General features: G+C 41.0%; 1 protein-coding gene across 1 annotated transcript in view; it reads left to right on the top strand.

The window, feature by feature from the left end:
* Positions 1-20403, top strand: part of VDR (vitamin D receptor) — a 161521-nt gene that overhangs the window by 98521 nt on the left and 42597 nt on the right. The window contains exon 4 of the mRNA XM_075850127.1: positions 2004-2134. Within this exon, the coding sequence (XP_075706242.1) occupies positions 2004-2134 (131 nt within the window). The remainder of the gene's footprint in view (positions 1-2003; positions 2135-20403) is intronic.

Here is a 20403-nt window from a genome sequence, read left to right as displayed (position 1 = left end):
ATAAAACATTAACATGGTGGTTTTGTGTACAATGAACAATACAATTTCTTCTGCCTTATGAGTATATGTATACTGTATTTTCACCTCTGCTTTAGATTGTGATTAACATCATATCTCGCCATCCCCAACCTACTATTTACTTCCATATTTACTCATCGAGACCACGAGTCACTCATGTGTATATATGGAACTTTCCAGATAACTTATCTTCGTGGAAAATCTGTATTTATAAATCTATATTGCTTTTGATCAGATTGCTGATGTTGTAGCATGTTTTAAAGGGCTTTGCTTTTCATAAAGAGGTTTAGGTAGTGTTGCTCCCCCACTCCTCTCCCCCTTTTTTTTATTCTCTCCTTGTTTTCCTGTTGTTTTTTTTGGTCCCTTGTCCTTTTTTTTCCGGCTTCTTATTCTTTGTTCACGCCGCACGTTTTAAGTTGCTGAGTAATCGGGTTATGGTCTAAGGATTTAGTTGACATTATATGTCAATTTTCCATTGAATGTCGCTTCTAACAATCTAATTGTTGTTGTTAGACTGAATTCACACCATGCCATTGGTCAATGGTTGACATATATGCCTGGAAGATTTCCTGATGATGATGTGCTCATAGACTTTAATGGGCAAATGTATAACACAAGGGTGTCCTTTTGGCATACGTTTAGCCTGGATACATCAGAATACCGCAGCCTCAACTGTATTGAAAAGCACTCGACTACGCCGTTCAATACAACTGTAAACAAAAATGTATATACTGTGTGGTATTCTTTTTTTTTTTTTTTTTTTTTCTTTTTTTTTTTTTTATAGACCTATACAGTACTGTGCAAAAGTTTTATGCAGTTGTGGAAAAATGTTACACATTAACAATGCTTTCAAAAATACAAGTGTTAATAGTTTTTAAAAAATAAAATACAATGTCAATGAACAGAAGAGTAATGTAAATTTAAATCATTATTTGGTGTGACCACCCTCTCTTACGTTGCAGCATTTATCCACAGCTGCCTAGAACTTTTGCACAATACTGTGTGTGTGTGTGTGTGTGTGTGTGTGTGTGTATATATATGTATAGTGTGTGTATGTGTGTGTGTATATATATGTATAGTGTGTGTGTGTGTGGTGTGTGTATGTATATATATATATATATATATATATATATATATGTATAGTGTGTGTGTGTGTGTGTATATATATATATATATATATATATATATATATATATTATTTTCCATAGATATACAGTTGCATACATCTGGGAATACCGTCCCGCTTAATGTAATAGCTGAATATGGTGTGCAAATAGCCTTAGAGGGTATTTATTCCCATATTCTTCCTAATCCCTAAAATCTGATGTCTAATTTTATTTCTGCTGCCTCTTCTGATGCTATTCTTTCTTCCTTGTTGTTTTTAATATCAGCACAGAGGTCTCTCTGTGTAGCTGTACAACATCCTGAACGTGGCTCTGCTATGTGTACGAGGCCTTATACTAAAAACGTATTAAACAGATTTTCTATATAAGTAAATATAAAAAGCTTTGTAACAACTTACACTGGTCCATTAATTGAAGGATCAATGGGATAACGTTCACTCAAAATGTGAGGGCCGATATGTGCTTGTTATGGGCAGAGGTCTATCAATGTATATGAGGCTTTACTTAGTGGTCATTGCAGGTCATTCATTATTTTATTTTTTTCGATCTGTGGCCATATATTTATATCCAAAATTGCTGATGTAAAGCACAGATACCGATAAAAAAAAATATGTACAGTAGTTATTTATTCAGTGTTTCAGAATTCAGCCGTATTCAGTGCAGAATGTCTGTATTGCTACATTTTTATCTCAATATTCGGTGTATTCTTGCACTCCGTTTAGGAAACCATACATGTATACAATAGTGATAAAAGTATCTCCTTAGTATATTCAATCATCCAGGTACTACAAACACAGATTTGTTTCTATTTTATTTATTTTTTGCCTATTGGTTTTAGATTTTGTTCTGTTTCCTTTTCAGGAGAAGCATGAAGAGAAAAGCAGTTTTCACTTGTCCTTTTAATGGGGATTGTAGAATAACCAAGGATAACAGACGGCATTGCCAATCCTGTCGACTGAAGCGTTGTGTCACTATAGGCATGATGAAGGAGTGTAAGTAAAAACAACTGTGTATCAAAAAAACGATTTTATTGTGATGGACATTGAACAACTTTTTTTCCCAGGTTTCATTGTTAGGTCTCATGCACACGACCGTATTTTTTCCCACCCGTAAATACTGGCGTAAATACGGGTCCGGTGTCACACGTATTCGACCCGTTTTGCACCAGTATTTACGAACCCGTGCCCGTAAATATGGGTCCGGTGTCACCCGTATTCCACCCGTATTTACGGGCACGTTTTTGGCGGCAAAATAGCACTGCACTAATCGGCAGCCCCTTCTCTATCAGTGCAGGATAGAGAGAAGGGACAGCCCTTTCTGTAATAAAAGTTAAAGAAATTCATACTTACCCGGCCGTTGTCTTGGTGACGCGTCCCTCTCTTCACATCCAGCCCGACATCCCTGGATGACGCGGCAGTCCATGTGACCGCTGCAGCCTGTGATTGACCTGTGATTGGCTGCAGCAGTCACATTGCCTGAAACGTCATCCAGGACGTCGGGCCGGATGTCGAGAGGGACGCGTCACCAAGGCAACGGGCGGGAGACCGGACTGGAGGAAGCAGGAAGTTCTCGGTATGTATGAACGTCTTTTTTATTTTTATTTTTTACAGGTTTATTCTGATCGGTAGTCACTGTCCAGGGTGCTGAAAGAGTTACTGCCGATCAGTTAACTCTTTCAGCTCCCTGGACAGTGACTATTTACTGACGTCGCTTAGCGACGCTGCCGTAATGACGGGTGCACACATGTAGCCACCCGTCATTACGAGAGCTCCATAGACTTCTATGGACTGTCCGTGCCGTTATTACGGCCTGAAATAGGACATGTTCTATCTTTTTCAACGGCACGGGCACCTTCCCGTGAGAAAACGGGAAGGCACCCGTCGCCAATAGAAGTCTATGAGCCTGTTATTAGGGGTCGTAATTACGACCCGTAATAACGGGAGTTTTTACGGTCGTGTGCATGAGGCCTTAGTCATTTTCATTTTTTGCAAAGCAGGAAAATCATCACTTTAGAATATTCTAAAAATGAGCACAATGGGTGTACAATGAAAGCCCTTTGCTGTTGGGTTTTATCAAGACCAAGGCCTTTGGCACTTTTATTTAAATTTTCTTGAGGTTTATTATGTGATAGAGATGCATTACATCTGAGAACAAGACTTTTTTTTTCTCTAATTCTTTAAGAAATGTTTACAAAAGTGGAGAAGAAAAAGGGGGGGGGAGTCAAACAAAGGAAATGCACATTTAGATACACAGCGTCAAGTAGAAATAGTCACTACAAAATATAAAATATATCAGATCGTTGAATACAATAGATTATCTATTGCACTGAAAATATCGAAGACCTAGCATATCATATATTCATGTGAAATATATAAAGTAGAAACAATATAAAATCAAAAGATTGACAAAGTGATATCAAGGGGGAGGGAAAAAGACAAAGGATGTGGGGATGTCATAACTTCGAAAAGCAGGAAGAGATGTGAGAGAAGGTGCCTCTATCAGGTAAAATTAGGAGAAGGATTATTTATTTTCAACAGGTTAAGTAGGTAACGATCCCAGAATCATATATGACCTTAACCAAAGAACCATGAATAGGTCGAGCTAGCCTGGAAATCGTGTGAGCTCCGGTACTCCCAGCCATTGTCTCCAGATATTTAAAAACGTTTCTGAGCGTTGGTGCGAAAGAGCCAATGACTCCAACAAGACTTTTTTTTAAGTTGTTTGCAATTGCAGTCAGACTTGGTGAGTACAGCTGTAGTCAAGCTAAGTCTGTCATTTGACGGAGATTTTGTGATTTGATGATGTCTTATCTATGGATTAATATGGGTTTGCAGGTAAGTCTAGTGAATTATCTTAAAGTGTAGCTAAACGTTTGACAAACTTCTGACATGTCATAGTGACATGTCAGAAGTTTGGATTGGTGGGAGTCCGAGCGCCAAGACCCCCACCAATCACTAGAACAAAGCAGCTGAAGAGCTTGTGTGAACGCTCAGCCGCTTCGTGTCTGTTCGGCTTTTTCCGGAAATAAATGTATCGGTGTACGGACTCAATAGAAAGTCTATGAGCCCGTACTCCGATACATCGGCTTTCCGGAAAAAGCCGAACAGACACGAAGCGGCTGAGCGTTCACACGAGCGCTTCAGCTACTTCGTTCTAGTGATTGGTGGGGGTCTCGGTGCTCGAACCCCCACCAATCAAAACTTCTGACATGTCACTTTGACATGCCGGAAGTTTGTCAAACGTTTACCTACACTTTAAATACTCCAACTTAACTAGAAAATTTCTGCAACAAAATCTGCCCCGTGTGACTGCAGCCTAACAGATTGACCTAGAAATACAACAGTTGGTCTTTTTTTTTAAATGTCAAAATGCAAGTATCCGGCCTTATTCAGACAGCCATGTTCATCCGTGACATAGGAACCTTGTGTCGGACGCATTTCCCAGGATGACCACAGTTCAGAGAGCTGGGCTTCTAGCATCATAGTTATCTATGATGCTAGGAGTCCTTGCCTCCCCATGGGAAAGCTGTCATGTGCTGAAAAGATGATTACAGCACAGGAGTTTCCTAACGGGTCTTTTATAGTAAATACTTGTATTCCCCATGAAATGAAAAGTATGGAGCACCTTTTCTTAGAACTCTGCGCTGTGCCATTCCTCTGTTATTGTTCCTGGAAATTCAGTGTTTTCTAATACAGACATGTCAGGAGAGCTGACACGTCCACTTTAAGCAAGCTAATGTTAACAAGTGATCTACTTCATTATTATACAGGTCAACTGCAAAGACCGAATTAAATACACATCCATGTCCTTATCATAGACTTAACTCAACGGACAATTTCCCTCGAGTTAATCAGTAAACTTTGTTATAAAACTACTAGTTTATTAAATAACAGTAATCTAGACAGATAAAAATAGAAACTTGCATGGAATATTTCTCTTTGCCAAAAAGTCACGTTTAGAATGTTCTGTAATTATTGACAAGAGAGAATGTTTTTGTTTTTTTAATTTTATTTTCTACTTTTATGTCCAAAATGAATGGAAAATTCTGCCTCTTAAAGTGGTTTTCCAATCTCGTACATTTATGGCATACCCACAGGATATGCCATAAATGTCCTATAAATGTGGGTCCCACCTCTGCTCTAGAATGGGAGACCCTGAATCCCGTTCTACCTTGCTCGGCTCCCGCTGCTTCCCGGACACTCCCTGATGATGTGTTTGGGAGTTACCGATACAGCTGTGATTGATGAGCTACTCTGTTTCCATAACTCCCATAGAAGTGAATGGGAGTTAAGGAAACAGCGTAGCAAGGCGAATTAGGCTGTTTCCGTAGATCCTGAGTTTCGAAAACAGTGCAGCTCGCCGTGCTACGCTGTTTCCGCAACTCCCATTCACTTCTATGGGAGTTACAGAAACAGCATAGCTTAGCGAGCTTGGCTGTTTCCGTAACTTGTGACCACCTCATCTGGAAGTGGCCAGGAAGCAGCAGGAGCCGAGCAAGGTAGAACGGGGTTTAGGGGGCCCCGTTCTAGAGATAGGTGTGGGTCCCAGAGGTAGTACTCGCGTCTATCTGACATTTTGGCATATACTGTGGATATGCCATAAATGTCCAAGATGAGAAAATACCTTTTATTAATATACGTTTTCTATTGTTAAAATGAATATAACATGTTGAGAAACCTTGTGAATAATTTGACTTACTAATAATGTAATGATATAGACTGACATGTTTTCTTCTCCATTCCTGTATGGTGCAGTTCAGTATTTACTGTTACCAAAGAGCAGTGCATTATGGGAGCTCAGGTGACAGCCACACAGAGCAAAGCTATTAAGTCAATTGTCTGACAGTAGGATGGAGCTAAACTGTTGTATGTTTCTGAGGGCAACCAGAATTCTGAAAGCACATAAGAATAAAGAAAATAACCTAAAATACTCAGTACAAAAACAGAGAAGGAAAAGTATTTTGTGAAGTTTGACAACTTCTTATGTAGATTTACACTGCAATCTTGTTGAAAATGAAATTTGTTCAATATATTACCTAATAATGTAGATTTAAAGAAAATGTGTAATATATTTAATTTTAGCTTCATTAATAAGATTTAAGTATATAGAAGAGACCTAATGGGGCAGACTTACTATTGGTGTTGCATCACAATTCTGGCCTAAGTTGCACCTTTTTGGCGCAAATTATTTTAGTCACATTTATCAAAGAACTGTGCCTAAACAAGAGATGGCAACTCGCTCGTTAAGAGAGCGTAGCTGTGGTGTAAAATGCACCAAAGTTGTCGGAACCAATAGGCTGTATATAGTTAGCTAGAAGTTTCTAAACGGGCGCCAAGTTTATCATCCAGCATGAGCCACTGTGATAAATTTGGTGCATCTAGTCTAATTATTAGGCTTCATTCACATCTGCATTGTGACATTCTGTTCTGCTCCATCAGAGGAGCGAAACAAGGGAATAATGGAAGCAACGGTTCCGTTGCACAACGGACACCACCAGCGGCCGAAGGAACTCATTGGCTTTAATAGGTCTCCGTCAGGGGTGTCTATGATTTTACCGGACACAATAGTACAGCATGCTGCACTATTGCGTCCAGTAATCCCTGCCGGATCTGTGACAGAGGCCCCTGACGGAGCCTCCAACGTATATGTGACGAAGGCTGTCTAAATTTAAGAACAAAAAATAGCGCTGCTAACATCCAATAGAGGACAATCCAGTAGTTCAAAACAAGACTACATTTATTGGAACAAACAAAAGGGACTACACGTTTCTACGCCAAACCGGCATCTTCATCAGGTCAAATACAAATGAGAGAAATAACAGAATACTTAAATAATAATTAGCAGTGCGATCAGAAAACACACTGTGGCGAAAAAAACGCCAAAAACAGTTTGAAACAGGCAGCCTGCTGTGACGTAATGATGATGTGAATGTAAACAACATTCCTGTAGGTCATTTAACATATTTTTTTGCATATATATATATATATATATATATATATATATACCCAGCGGTTCCCCTATTCAGGTGGCCGGTTCTTCTAACCCAGCTGCAGCTTCATCCTTTACATTTGTACCATTGTTGTGCTTGTGTCAGGGTTCCTTCCTTTTCCCTGTTATTTCACACCGAATAACCACCTCTGTAAGTTGGAAACTGAGGGCATGCATGGAAGAGATATACCAGACAGACAAATGTTGGTAAACATCCTCCCTCAGTGAAGTAGGAAGTACAACTGAGCTTTATTAACCCCTTCCCGACATTTGCCGTACATGTACGTCATGGAAAGCATTGACTTCCCGCAAAATGCCGTACATGTACGTCAAATGTTTGGCACCGGCTCAGAAACTGAGTCGGTGCCATCATCACCGGATCTCAGCTGTATCTTACAGCTGACATCCGACTGTAACGGCGGGGACCGAAATTAGCTTCGATCCCCGCCATTAACCCCTTAAGTGCAGCGCTCAAACGCGATCGCTGCACTTAAGGTATTTGCAGCTCATCGGAGCCCCAGCAATGAAATTGCCAGGGTTCCGGTGGCTGCAATGGCAACCGGAGGCCTAATACTGGCCTCCCGGTCTGCCTAGCACCGAAGCCGGTCAAGATCTGCCCGGCGGCGGAGCCTGATCGGCTTCCGTAGCTGCCGGCAAGATGGCGCCGGGTCAGGAGCTGATCCGGCGTCATCAGCGGTGGAAGTCAGCTGTACTGTACAGCTTACATCCAGAACCGGAGCTAGCTCCAATCCCTGCCATTAACCCCTTCGATGCAGCAATCTAAAGCGATTGCTGCATCGTAGCGGTTACTAGCAGATCGCCAGCCCTGACAGGCAATCAATCGGGACTGGCGACTGCTGTTATGGCAACAGGAGACACAATGGTCTCCTGCTCTGCCATTACGGAAGCCGATTTAGGCCCCGCCGGGAGGCGAAGCCTAATCGGCTTGCTGTCAGTGAATGACTGACAGATCTAATACATTGCACTACATAGGTAGTGCAATGTATTAGAAAAAAAATAATCTGACCATTGGACCTTCAAGTCCCCTAGTGGGACTTGAAGAAAAGTGTAAAAAAAGTGTAAAAAAAAGTGCAAAAAATAAAAGTTTGAAAACAATAAAAGTTTCAAGTAATCAAATAAAACACAATCCCCATTTTACTCTTATCAAGTCCTTTATTATTGAAAAATAATAATAAACCATATGTATTTGGTATCGCCACGACCGTAACGACCTGAGGTATTTTCTGTTTTCTGTTTTTTAGTCACTTTGCCCTACAAATATTAGAATAAAAAGTGATCAAAAAGTCGCACGTATCCAAAAATGGTACCTATAAAAACTATAGCTCGTCCCGCAAAAAACAAGCCCTCATACACCTCCGTCGACAAAAAAATTAAAACGTTATGGTTCTCACAACTTGGCGACAGAAAAAAAATACATTCTTTTTACAAAAGTAATTTTATTGTGAAAAAAGTTGTAAAACATAAAAAAATTCTATAAATTAGGTATCGCCGGAATCGTACGGACCTGCAGAATAAAGTTAACATGTAATTTATAACGCATGGTGAACGCTGTATAAAAAAAACGAAAAAAGCTGTGCCAGAATTGCATTTTTTTTGTTTACCTGGCATCCCAAAAAATATTATAAAAGGTGATCAAAAAGTCACATGTACCCCAAAATGGTACCAATAATAACTACGGCTCATCCCGCAACAAACCAGCCCTCATACCGCTACGTCTATGAAAAATAAAATTAGTTATGGCTCCAATAAGTCAGGAAATAAAAAAATATGCAGTTGTGCCCGAGGGGAACATTTCTTCAGTTTGAAGAGGCGATTTATCAAGGACCTAAAATTAGGGAACCAGGAAAGGGAGGGCCCAAACATATCCGCTGGAAGCGACGGTGCCCGTATTATACCAGGACAACACTTCACAGCAAAATTCCCCAAACTGCAAAGGTGCAGAGTGTGGATCAAAAGGGGGATAAGAAATTACACCATTTATCAGTGCGACACTGGCCTGTGCGGAAAGTTTTGCTTCACAGCGTAACACACATCTATGGATTATTATTTTTTTTTCATACCACCTGACTATGCCCCTTATATACTCCGCCCCGCTTACATGTACCCCCACATTATAAAACACCAGCAATACTCAAACAAATTTAGTACCAAGCAAAATCCGCTCTCCAAAAGCCAAATGGTGCTCCCTCGGCTCTGAACCCTACAGCAGTTTCCTTCAACATATATGGCATCGTCATACCCGGGAGAACCCTTTTAACAATTTTTGGGGTGTGTGTCTCCAGCGTCATAAGCTTGGCATGACATATTTGCCACTGAATGGCATATCTAGGGAAAAATATACATTTTTAATTTGCACCATCCGCAGTGCATTCATTTATGGAAAAGACCTGTGGGGTGAAAATGCTCACTACACCTCTTAATAAATGCCTTGAGGGGTGCAGTTTCCATAATGGGGTCACTTCTCAGGGGTTTATTTTTATTATTTCACATCTGAGCCTCTGCAGTTGTGAACCAATACTTTGTAAATCGCCAAATTAGGCCTCCACTCCGCATGGTACTCTTCACTCCTGAGCCCTGTCATATGTCCAGGCAAAAGATTAGGGCCACATGTAGGGTGTTTCTAAAACCGGGAAACACCGCATAATAATTAGAGGGCTGTCTTGTTATGGTGGCACAAGCCGGGCACCACATATTGGCATATCTATGGAAGAAAATCCCATTTTCACTCTGCAACATCGAGTGAACACTAATTTCTACAAATCACCTGCAGGGTTAAAATGCTTACTACACCCCTTGGTAAATGCATTGAGGGGTGTCGTTTCCAAAATCGGGTCACTTCTGGGGGGTTTCCACTGTTTTGGGCCCACAGGCGCCCAGAAACCAATCCAGCAACATCTGCACTCCAAATGGCGGTCCTTTCCTTCTGAGCCCTGCCGTTTGCCCAAACAGCAGTTTATGACCACATATGGGGTATTGCGGTACTCAGGAGAAATTGCTTTACAAATTTTTTTTCCTTTATTTGTTGAGAAAATGAAAAAATTTGCGCTAAAGCGACGTCTTATTGAAGAAAAAGGACTGTTTTTATTTTCACTGCCTAATTCTAATAAATTCTATGAAACATCTGTGGGGTCAAAATGCTTACCACACCCCTAGATGAATTCCTCAAGAGGTGTAGTTTCCTAAATGGAGTCCCTTTTTGGGCGTTTTCATTGTTTTGTCCCCTCAGGGGCTTTGCAAATGTGACCTGGCCTCTCAAACCATTCCTGCTAAATTTGAGCTCCAAAAGCCAAACGGCGCTCTTTCCCTTCTAAGCCCTGCCGTGTGTCCAAATATCCATTTATTACCACATGTGGGGTAGTGTTTTACTCGGGAGAAATTGCTTTACAAATTTTACGATGCTTTTTCTCCTTTAGTCCTTGTGGAAATGAGAAAAAAAATCGCTAAACCTACATTTTCTTTGAAGAAATGTTGATTTTAATTTTCACGGCCTACTTCCAATAATTTCTGTAAAAAACCTGTGCGGTCAAAATGCTCACTACACCCCTAGATAATTTCCTTGAGGTGTCTAGTTTCCCAGATGGGGTCACTTTTGGGGGATTTTCACTGTTTTGGCACCGCAAGAGCCCTTCAAACCTGACATGGTGCCTAAAATATATTCTAACAAAAATAAGGCCCCAAAATCCACTAGGTGCTCCTTTGCTTCTGAGGCCGGTGCTTCAGTCCAGTAGCACGCTACGGCCACATGTGGGATATTTCCTAAAACTGCAGAAACTGGGCAACAAATATTGAGTTGCATTTCTCTGGTAAAACCTTCTGTGTTATAAAAAAAATTGTATTAAAAATTTATTTCTGCAAAAAAATATGAAATTTGTAAATTTCACCTCTACTTTGCTTTAATTCCTGTGAAATGTGTAAAGAGTTAAGACATTTTCTAAATGCTGTTTTGAATACTTTGAGGGGTGAAGTTTTTAAAATGGGGTGACTTTTTGGGGGTTTCTAATATATAAGGCCCTCAAAACCACTTCACAACTGAACTGGCCTCTGTAAAAATAGCCTTTTGAAATTTTCTTGAAAATGTGAGAAATTGCTGCTAAAGTTCTAAGCCTTGTGAGGTCATAGAAAAATAAAAGGATGTTCAAAAAACGATGCCAATCTAAAGTAGACATATGGGGGATGTTAATTAGCAACAATTTTGTGTGGTATAACTGCCTGTATTACAAGCAGATACATTTAAATTGAGAAAAATGCTAATTTTTGCAATTTTTCACTATATTTTCGTGTTTTTCACAATTAAATACTGAATGTATCGACCAAATTTTACCACTATCTTAAAGTCCAGTGTGTCACGAGAAAACAGTCTCAGAATCGCCCGGATAGGTGAAAGCATTTCAACGTTATTACCACATAAAGTAAAACATGTCAGATTTGAAAAATGAGGCTCTGTCAGGAAGGTCAAAAGTGGCTAAAGAGGGAAGGGGTTAAACAAAGAATTTACAAGTTTCCTCCCTAGAGATGTGGGACATGCTTAAGCCCCATTGGCTCTATTCAGCTGTGAGTTCATCTGTACACTCCTCTTGCATTCCAGGGGCGGTGTCTCCATAGGCGTGTCCCTGATGCAGGCTCCATCTTGTTTCATACATTCAAGTTATTTGTGGAATATACTGATATTTAGTTTATGTCAAGTAATAATGTTTTTGCAAGCAATATACATGCTAATGATCCCTGACACTTGTTGCAGCACAACTCCAATAGGTGAGCAGTTATCAATTCACATTGTCTTGCTCTACCGTTACCATTTGTGACCTGCACCATGTTGGCGCCGTGTGTTTTTTTTAACGCTCTCTCCAGGTTTAAATTTAAGACCGTTTTAGTTAATTTGCCCAATGTGTTTGTTTTTTTTATTTTTAAATGTTGTTGCAATTTATTGTTAAGAACTTCCTTTAATGTGACTGTATTGGAGGCATACGTCTTTCTGTATTATTTATAGAGACTGTGCAGCAGGCTGTGTGTGCTTTATGGCAGCTGAAATTAATGGAAATCAATTGACCGAGAAATGTCATGGATTATTACAGTTACCAGGATGTGTTGGAGTACAGCCCCCTTCCCTCAGAGATCAGGGAGTGACAGGGGAGATGCATACAGAGCCTTTTTGGGGTTTTAGAGTCTTACAATCCTGCCTTATCTAGGCCTCCAGCAGTACCTTTCATTGATAATGCATGACTTTGGTTATTCTGTCCCGGTCTATACAACAAAGCTGACACGTGAGCTACAGATAAAAGGAGTTATCCGTTTATCGTGTCTGCTCCAGTTGCCAGTTTAAAAATGGCAATATTTACATTTTGAGGCTTTGTTTTATTTATGTGACTAGTAAATTCCCTTTAACACCTTTTGTAATCCATTGTAAGGCTATGTTCACACGGGGTATTTTGCCGAGTTTTTTGACGCGGAAACCGCGTCGCAAAACTCGGCAGAAACGGCCCGAGAACGCCTCCCATTGATTTCAATGGGAGGCGTCGGCGTCTTTTTCCCGCGAGCAGTAAAACTGCCTCGCGGGAAAAAGAAGCGACATGCCCTATCTTCGGGCGCTTCCGCCTCCGACCTCCCATTGACTTCAATGGGAGGCAGGAGAAAGCGTATATCTCGCTGTTTTATGCCCGCGGCGCTCAATGGCCGCGGGCGAAAAACGGCACGATAATTGCCGCGAAAATCGGCGTGCAGGGAGAGGAATATCTGCCTCAAACTTCCAAACGGAATTTTGAGGCAGATATTCCTCCCCCAAAATACTCCGTGTGAACATAGCCTAAGATTACACCAGCAGAAATTCACATTTAGCATTCCATATAAATAGAGAAAATCTAACTCACATTTGGTATACAATAAGCATAGCATATTATTAGCAATGTTTCCTTAGCAAAAAATGTTTTACCTCCGTATAATTATTATTATTTTTTTTATTTTAAAGCGCTGTTAATTCCAGGGCGCTGTACATGTGAAAAAAAAAAGGTTTAGGTCCATAACATGAGACAATAAAAACAACAAGTACAATAAACATAATGAATGACAGACTGCTACAGAAGTAGAGAGGACCCAGTCCGCATGGGCTGACAATCACATTTTGGCATTATAGTACATTTCAGATCACAATATAGTTTATATAAATTTGTCATTAACCATTGGTGCCCCTGAGTGTTCTAGAACAGTGGAGAATACTCCACAGATAGGGCATTAAATAGAAGTCCTTGTTCAATATGGACATTATCATAATTATTTTCATTATCCATAGAGACATTATCGTAGACAATTTGGACACCATGAACTTCTGGTAAGTATTACCAGTGGTGTAGCTATAGGGGGTCGCAATTGTGACCGGGCCCCAAAAACAGGGGGACCCACGGCCCCTTGAACTATGTTTCTTCATAGTAACTGTAGTAAATGGGGTATATGTAGTATACTACATGGGCCCGTTACTACAGTAACCATATACTTACCCACCTCGCTCCTAAGTCAGGTCCGGGAACTACGTTGAGTCCTGACGTTACAACGTTATGTGCACCGCGGTGTCCTGATGGTGTCAGGACCTGGGCTGCGCTTGGAGATGAAGGGGACCCGGCTCAGGAGCGAGGAGGGTAAGTATAATAATATTTTCTGCTAGACCCTGTATTTAATCCTATAGTGTAAGCTACTGTCTGCTGGGGGCCTGTATGATACATGGCCCCAGAAGACCGTATCCCAGAGGATAAGATTAGCGACAGGGCCTCATAATAGGATTAGATACAGGCTGTATCTAAGCCTATCATGTGGGATACTGTCAGTTGGGCCCTCTTTCTGATTTTTTTCATATGTGACACTGTCTAGATAGATAGATAGAGATATATATATATATATATATTTTAATATGCTGGCCATTCAAGCACAGTATCACTGGTTATTAAACCAGGTATTGGTACTTTTGGCCGTGTGGGCAGGTGCCAAGTCCTGCTGGAAAATGAAATCAGCATCTCCATAAAGCTTGTCAGCAGAGGGAAGCATGAAGTGCTCGAAAATTTCCTGCTAGACGACTGTGCTGACCCAACACTGCTGCTCAGTGGTCCAAAGTCCTGTTTTCAGATGAAAGTAAATTTTGCATTTCATTTGGAAATCTCGGTCCCAGAGTCTGGAGGAAGAGTGGAGAGGCGTCAATCCAAGTTGATTGCAATCCAGTGTGGAGTTTCCACAGTCAGTGATGGTTTGGGGAGCCGTGTCATCTGCTGGTGTTGGTCCACTGTATTATATCAAGTCCAGAGTCAACAACTAAATCCATTTAATACACTCTTTGTAGACATATGCTTTTTCAGTCTTTTTCCATCTGGCCCAGACCCCATTACTACTTTAAGCTATGACTCGCCTCTTCGGAGTAAGCCACACAGAGATCTTTGGCTCATTGATTTCCAAGCACATCCACTATAACCATCCTCTATAGCAACACACATTCCCCATTCTGCTGCCCCCTTTAATAGAACCATCCTGCTTCTACGCCGAATACTATTACTGCCCCCAATACCTTACCAGCCCTATAGTGTACTTTGCTGCCTCTTTATCCCAAATACTGTACTATAGTAAAAGCCAGTGCCCCCAGTAAATAGCACCAGGCACATAGTACCTCACTGTAAATAGTTCCATAGAGACAGTGCACCATAATAAATGGCACCAATCACATAAGGCCTCCATTAAAGTGCCCGACCATAAATATCAACTGAAGCGGGAGAAATTATGTCTTCGCTTCATGCCAACCAGCATGCGGCAACAAAGGGGCAGTGTAGGCTACTACCTGAAAGATGCCAGTAGCCTACCAAGTAAATGCTGGGGCAGGGAGCAAAAAACTGCTTTCACTCTAGAAATGGGAAGATGGGATTGACCCTCTAATGGTAGTACGACAAATGAAAAGGAATGGATATAGGACCAGACTAGAAAAGCTTGCTGTTTCGTTGCAGATCACTTCCCTGGTGTTTGGTTCATTTTATTTCACACTCCAGCTAAGCTGTTATGCCTTGTGTAGGCATAACAATTTCTGAGGAGACACAGGGACTCAAAGTGCAAATTGATATATAGTTTTGTGGGAAATTAATTAGTGTAACATGTTATTTGTTGATCTTAACCTCTGCTATTTCTGCAATTAGGAGTCCAATGGGCAGTCCTACGTGATGATTTACAGTCTTTCCTGTATAAGTGTGCATACATACATAGCTGTCAATCACTGTGTAGCACCACCCACTGGACTCCTAAGCCCAGAATGAGCAGAGGTTTACATCCATAAAATACAAGTTATACTGAATCTTTTTCAACAAAAATATATATCAATCTGCTCATTTCTCCTTCTCTATAACACATTGCCTGCAGAACGGACCACATTTTCAATGTGTCCCTTAAAAGAGAAAATTACTGTGTCATGCACACCCGTGAGGATCTAAACTAGGCATAGCAGTGTATGTGTGTTGCCTGGTGTCTTCCTTTAAATATTTGGCCTCCAAATAGCGTATACTGTATAAGTTGGTTTTTTTTTAGATCAGAAAATGGGAACATTCTCTTGTTTACATTCAAGGTTGGAAACCCATACAGATCTAATACTGCTCACAGCTGAGAGTTTGCTTCAATTTTATGCAGTATAATTAATACTCTATGAGCTAAATACATCAAAAGACAAGTTCTTCCCCTGTCCTGATAGTTTGCTACAATGTTTCATGAGGATAAAATGTATTAGTTTGGAGTCCAGGCTTTTAGCTCATAGGGGCTAGATTGGATTCAAGTGTAGCAAGCTCCCATCTGTAAGAAGTCATAGGTCTGTACAGCTTTTCAATCAATGTATTTAAACAAGAATATTATTTTTCACTGACCGCAAGCAGAGATATTGAGAATGTTGAGAATTTAGTTGCATAAAACCTGAAAACTCTATTAACCCTTTAATGACCCGCCTATTTTAAACCTGACCAAGCTATTTTTTACGTTTTTCCATCGTCTCATTCCAACAGCTAAAACTTTTTTTATTTTTGTGTCGACATAGCTGTATAAGGTCTTGTTTTTTGCGGAACAAGTTGTATTTTTTAATAGCACCATTTTTGGGTGACATAATTTATTGATTAACTTTTTTTGGTGGGGGGGAATAGAAAAGAACCTGAAACTTTGCTACTTTTTTTGTGTCCTAAATCTACGCCGTTCACCGTGTGGTATAAATAAAGCCATAACTTTATTCAGCAGGTTGTTACGATTGCAACGATACCAAATTTGTATAGATTTTTTATGTTTTACTACTTCTGCACAGCAAAAACACTTTTTTTTTTTCAAAATTATTTGTTTTTGTGTCTACATATTTGAAGAGCCATAACTTTTTTATTTTTCTCCCGATGCAGCTGTATGAGAGCTTTTGTTTTGCGGGACGACTTGTAGTTTTTTGGTACCATTTTGTAGTACATGTGACTTTTAGATCGCTTTTTTTAAAAAAAAATTAAGGCAGGATTCAGAGAGAACAGCAATTTTTCAATTTTTTTTTTTTTTTTTACGGCGTTCACCGTACGGGTTAAATGTAATTTCTTTATAGTTAGTCATTACGGACGCAGTGATACCAAATATGTGTAACTTTTTTATTTTATTTTGTTTCTATAATAATAAAGCATTTTGTAAGGGGAAAAAGTGGGTTTTTCATTGTATTTTTTGAAACTTTTTTTATTTTTATTAACTTTATTAAAAAAAAATTTTTTTTTACTAGTCCCACTAGGGGACTTTAATACGCGATCAACGATCACTTTTATAATACACTGCAATACTTTTGTATTGCAGTGTATTACTGCTTGCCCGTTTAAAACGGACAGGCATCTGCTAGGCCATGCCTCTGGCATGGCCAATAGGCATTTACTACTGGCAGACCTGGGGGCCTTTACTAGGCCCCTGGCTGCCAGAGAAGAGAGACTCAGCGATCTTATCGCTGGGTGCCGATGGGATGAGAGGGAGCTCCCTCCCTCTCTCTAAAACAACTCGGATGTGGCGCTCGCTATTGTGCACCGCATCTGAGGGGTTAAACGGGTGAGATCGATATGGATATCGATCTCACTCGTTCGAGCAGGGACGCCCACAGCCCTCCGCTACCTCTGATAGCTGAGAGCAGGGAGATTTAACGGCTCCCTGCTCTGTTTATTCTGATGCAGCGCTGTGAAAAGGCGTATGCATCAGAATAAAGCCCATTAGTGGCCGCCATGAAAAGGCGTATTTGTGGTCACAGGTTAAAGGCAAGCCCTCCAAAAGTCGTCACCGGAGCGAACCGCCAATCCGCATTACACACGACACCCTGTGACGTGCCGGAGACGGCGCCCCTCAGTCCTAGCAACCAATGAGGGTTCCTGGACGACCAAAGCGTCCATAGTAACTGTCGACATCAAACAGTAATATGGATAGTGATCGAGTATCCCAGCTGTCACACAAGTCACTGTAACAAGCAGGGCCATGTGGATACACAGGGAGGGATAAACTGACACGAGAGCCGTCTCGGTCAGAGACTCACTCCCGGCCATCACATATGTAATGTCCCTGCGTCCCGTCACTAAGTCAGCCAGGGGTCACAGATAGGTAGGGACATTGCCCTAAACATCGCAGATGAGGTTTACTATATATAGGGGGTACAGGGGACAGGGACCGGGATACAACTAAAATCATATCCCGTCCCTGCCCCCTACCACATAGGGCAGTAAGTAAGGGGCGCCAGGCTAAGCTAAGCGCCTATACCAAAGCAGTCCCACATAAAAATCTCATATAATACGGGGCAACCATACCGATGCCATATTCAAGGGAATATGCAGGGTCAGCGAGAGGACATAAAGCCCGTGATGTAAATCGCGAAGAAACCGCGATAGAATCGCATAGTGTGACTAGAGGAAACAAGAATATGAGATATGTTCATTTATGCCATGGGGGTTTATGGTCTGCATTCTAAATATCCATTCTGCCTCTTTTTGTAATATTTTCTTGTCCAGGTCCCCACCTCTCAGGAGGGGTCTAACATGTTCGATTCCCTGGAAAGCAAGAGCAGTAACATCCCCATCATGGCAGGACCACACGTGTCTTGATACAGGGGTGTCCACTTTCCTTCTGACATCCCCAATGTGGTCGCGGATCCTTCTCCTAAACTCCCTTTTACTTTTACCCACATATTGTAGGCCACATTTACAGGTCATCAAATAGACAATGCCCTTCGTTCAGTTACTATGGACGCTTTGGTCATCCAGGAACCCTCATTGGTTGCTAGGTCACAGGGTGTCGTGTGTAATGCGGATTGGCGGTTCGCCCCGGTGACGACTTTTGGAGGGCGGGCTCTCAACCTCTTAAGCCTGTAGTTTCTCCGGCGCGGGTACGGCCAGTGTATTAGAGCCGTGCACGCGTCTGGAGGCTATAATCAGCACATGAACAGTGCTATCCAGCGTTCAAACATTACAACAATTTAAGAATCTATATCTATGTATCCCTGAGGAGGCATCACTTTGGTTGTGGTGCTGAAACGCGTAGGATCTGGATAGATTGTAATTAATGGCATGGATATAGCGAAATTTATATTACAAGCAGGGAAAGTTGATCTTTAGGTGTGAGAGAGACCTCATTCACTCTGGACGCTTTTCTTGTCGCAAATCACTTGCTTATGCCTGGTTCTGGATTTAGTGGCTGGTTGAGCCACATTTTTAACTAATATAACTAATAAACTAATTCTTAATCGTTCTTTCAGGCGGTGAATCTAATTGAATATATTGGAACGACATTCCTTATCAATTTTACAGTGAATTACTTATCTAATTTCTTTATTTAGTGGGGATGGCAGGATTCCTGACTAGTGACATCAATACAGAAAAATGGTTTACAGATGCTAGGGAGGTTTTCTCAGATAAAGAACTGATATCGCAGTCCCAAAATTTAAGCATTACTGCCTCCTTTCAACAATTAACTAAAGTATATAAAGACCACATTAGATCTTGGTGGGAAATCCAAACTTTAGAGACATATATTAAAAACAAAATTGTTCCGAGGGGCCTGAGAATTTCCCTTATCCCTTGCAGTGAGGGTTCGCTCCCCTGAACTTTTAAAAAAGTGGGAGAATCTATTGAATCCTCACTGAGGTTTATGGGAATTCTGTTAGAAGAAGAGAATATCAGCCTGGCACGTAGCAGTCAAGAACTCAAGGAGTGTATTGCTGCGGTCAAAAAATTCAACAATAATTCTGAATACGAAAGAAAGGAGGTTGTCCTACAACAAGCAGTAGAGAAGTTCACGTGTCACATTAAGGAAAGGAAACATTTCCAATTTGTACGTGACACGGTGGACTTCAAAGAAGGAAGAATTTTTGACTATAGCGCCAGGTCTGGTATATCTCATGAGCCTGACACCGATCTTTCATCATCGGAGCAGGAACAATCGGACTCAGAGTTTGGTAGAAACCCACCCAGAAGAGGTCAGGGAGGGAGTGAGACTGGTAGATACCAGACCCGTCAAAACTTTAGAGGCAGAGGTAGAGGAAAGAGTCAGCATCGTGGTGGTTTTTTAGCCAAGAACCACCTGATTTCAGATTATCTTCTGCGAGACAGAAGGGAGGTATAAGTGCATCATTAGGGAAGAGTGATAGGCTTCAGGTAGTTAATCTCTCCACATGTAATCTTACAGGAGAGGAAGTGGAGGTGCTGAGTAAGGGTCTATCATTTGTCCCGACCAATAAATGTAACCTTTTCACGTGGGTCAAGGATCTTAATCTTTTTGCCAGAAAACTTAAGTGGAAAAAGTTTTTCAAAATGCACAATAAACGGCAATGTCTCGAGTTGGGTATCATGGAGGAAGATCTCCCACACTATAGATTATTAGAGGATCTATGGGAGGAGGGTCACAGGGAAGAGGGCAAGGGCCCATTTACAGAATTAAGGGTCCCATCAACCAAATATGCACCCCTCAGTGACAATACCCCCATTGATGTTTTTGTGAAGGTGGTGGAGGACCAACTAAAACTGATTAACCAAAAGGAGCATTGCTCCAATTTTTCCAGTAAAGAGATGGCGGCTCTATTATCTCTAGAAAGGGATGATATCATCATAAAACCCTCTGACAAAGGGGGGAATATAGTGGTGATGAATCGATCACAATACAGCAGGATGTGTCATGACATCCTGGATGATCGAAATTGCTATGGGGTACTTACTAGCAACCCTACGACCGTCTTCAGAGAAAAACTAAAGAATATCCTTGGTCCAGCGAA

This window comes from Rhinoderma darwinii, chromosome 2 (assembly GCF_050947455.1).
Source record: "Rhinoderma darwinii isolate aRhiDar2 chromosome 2, aRhiDar2.hap1, whole genome shotgun sequence".
In the NCBI taxonomy this organism is placed as follows: Eukaryota; Metazoa; Chordata; class Amphibia; order Anura; family Rhinodermatidae; genus Rhinoderma; species Rhinoderma darwinii.
This window is presented reverse-complemented; position numbering and strand designations above follow the sequence as displayed.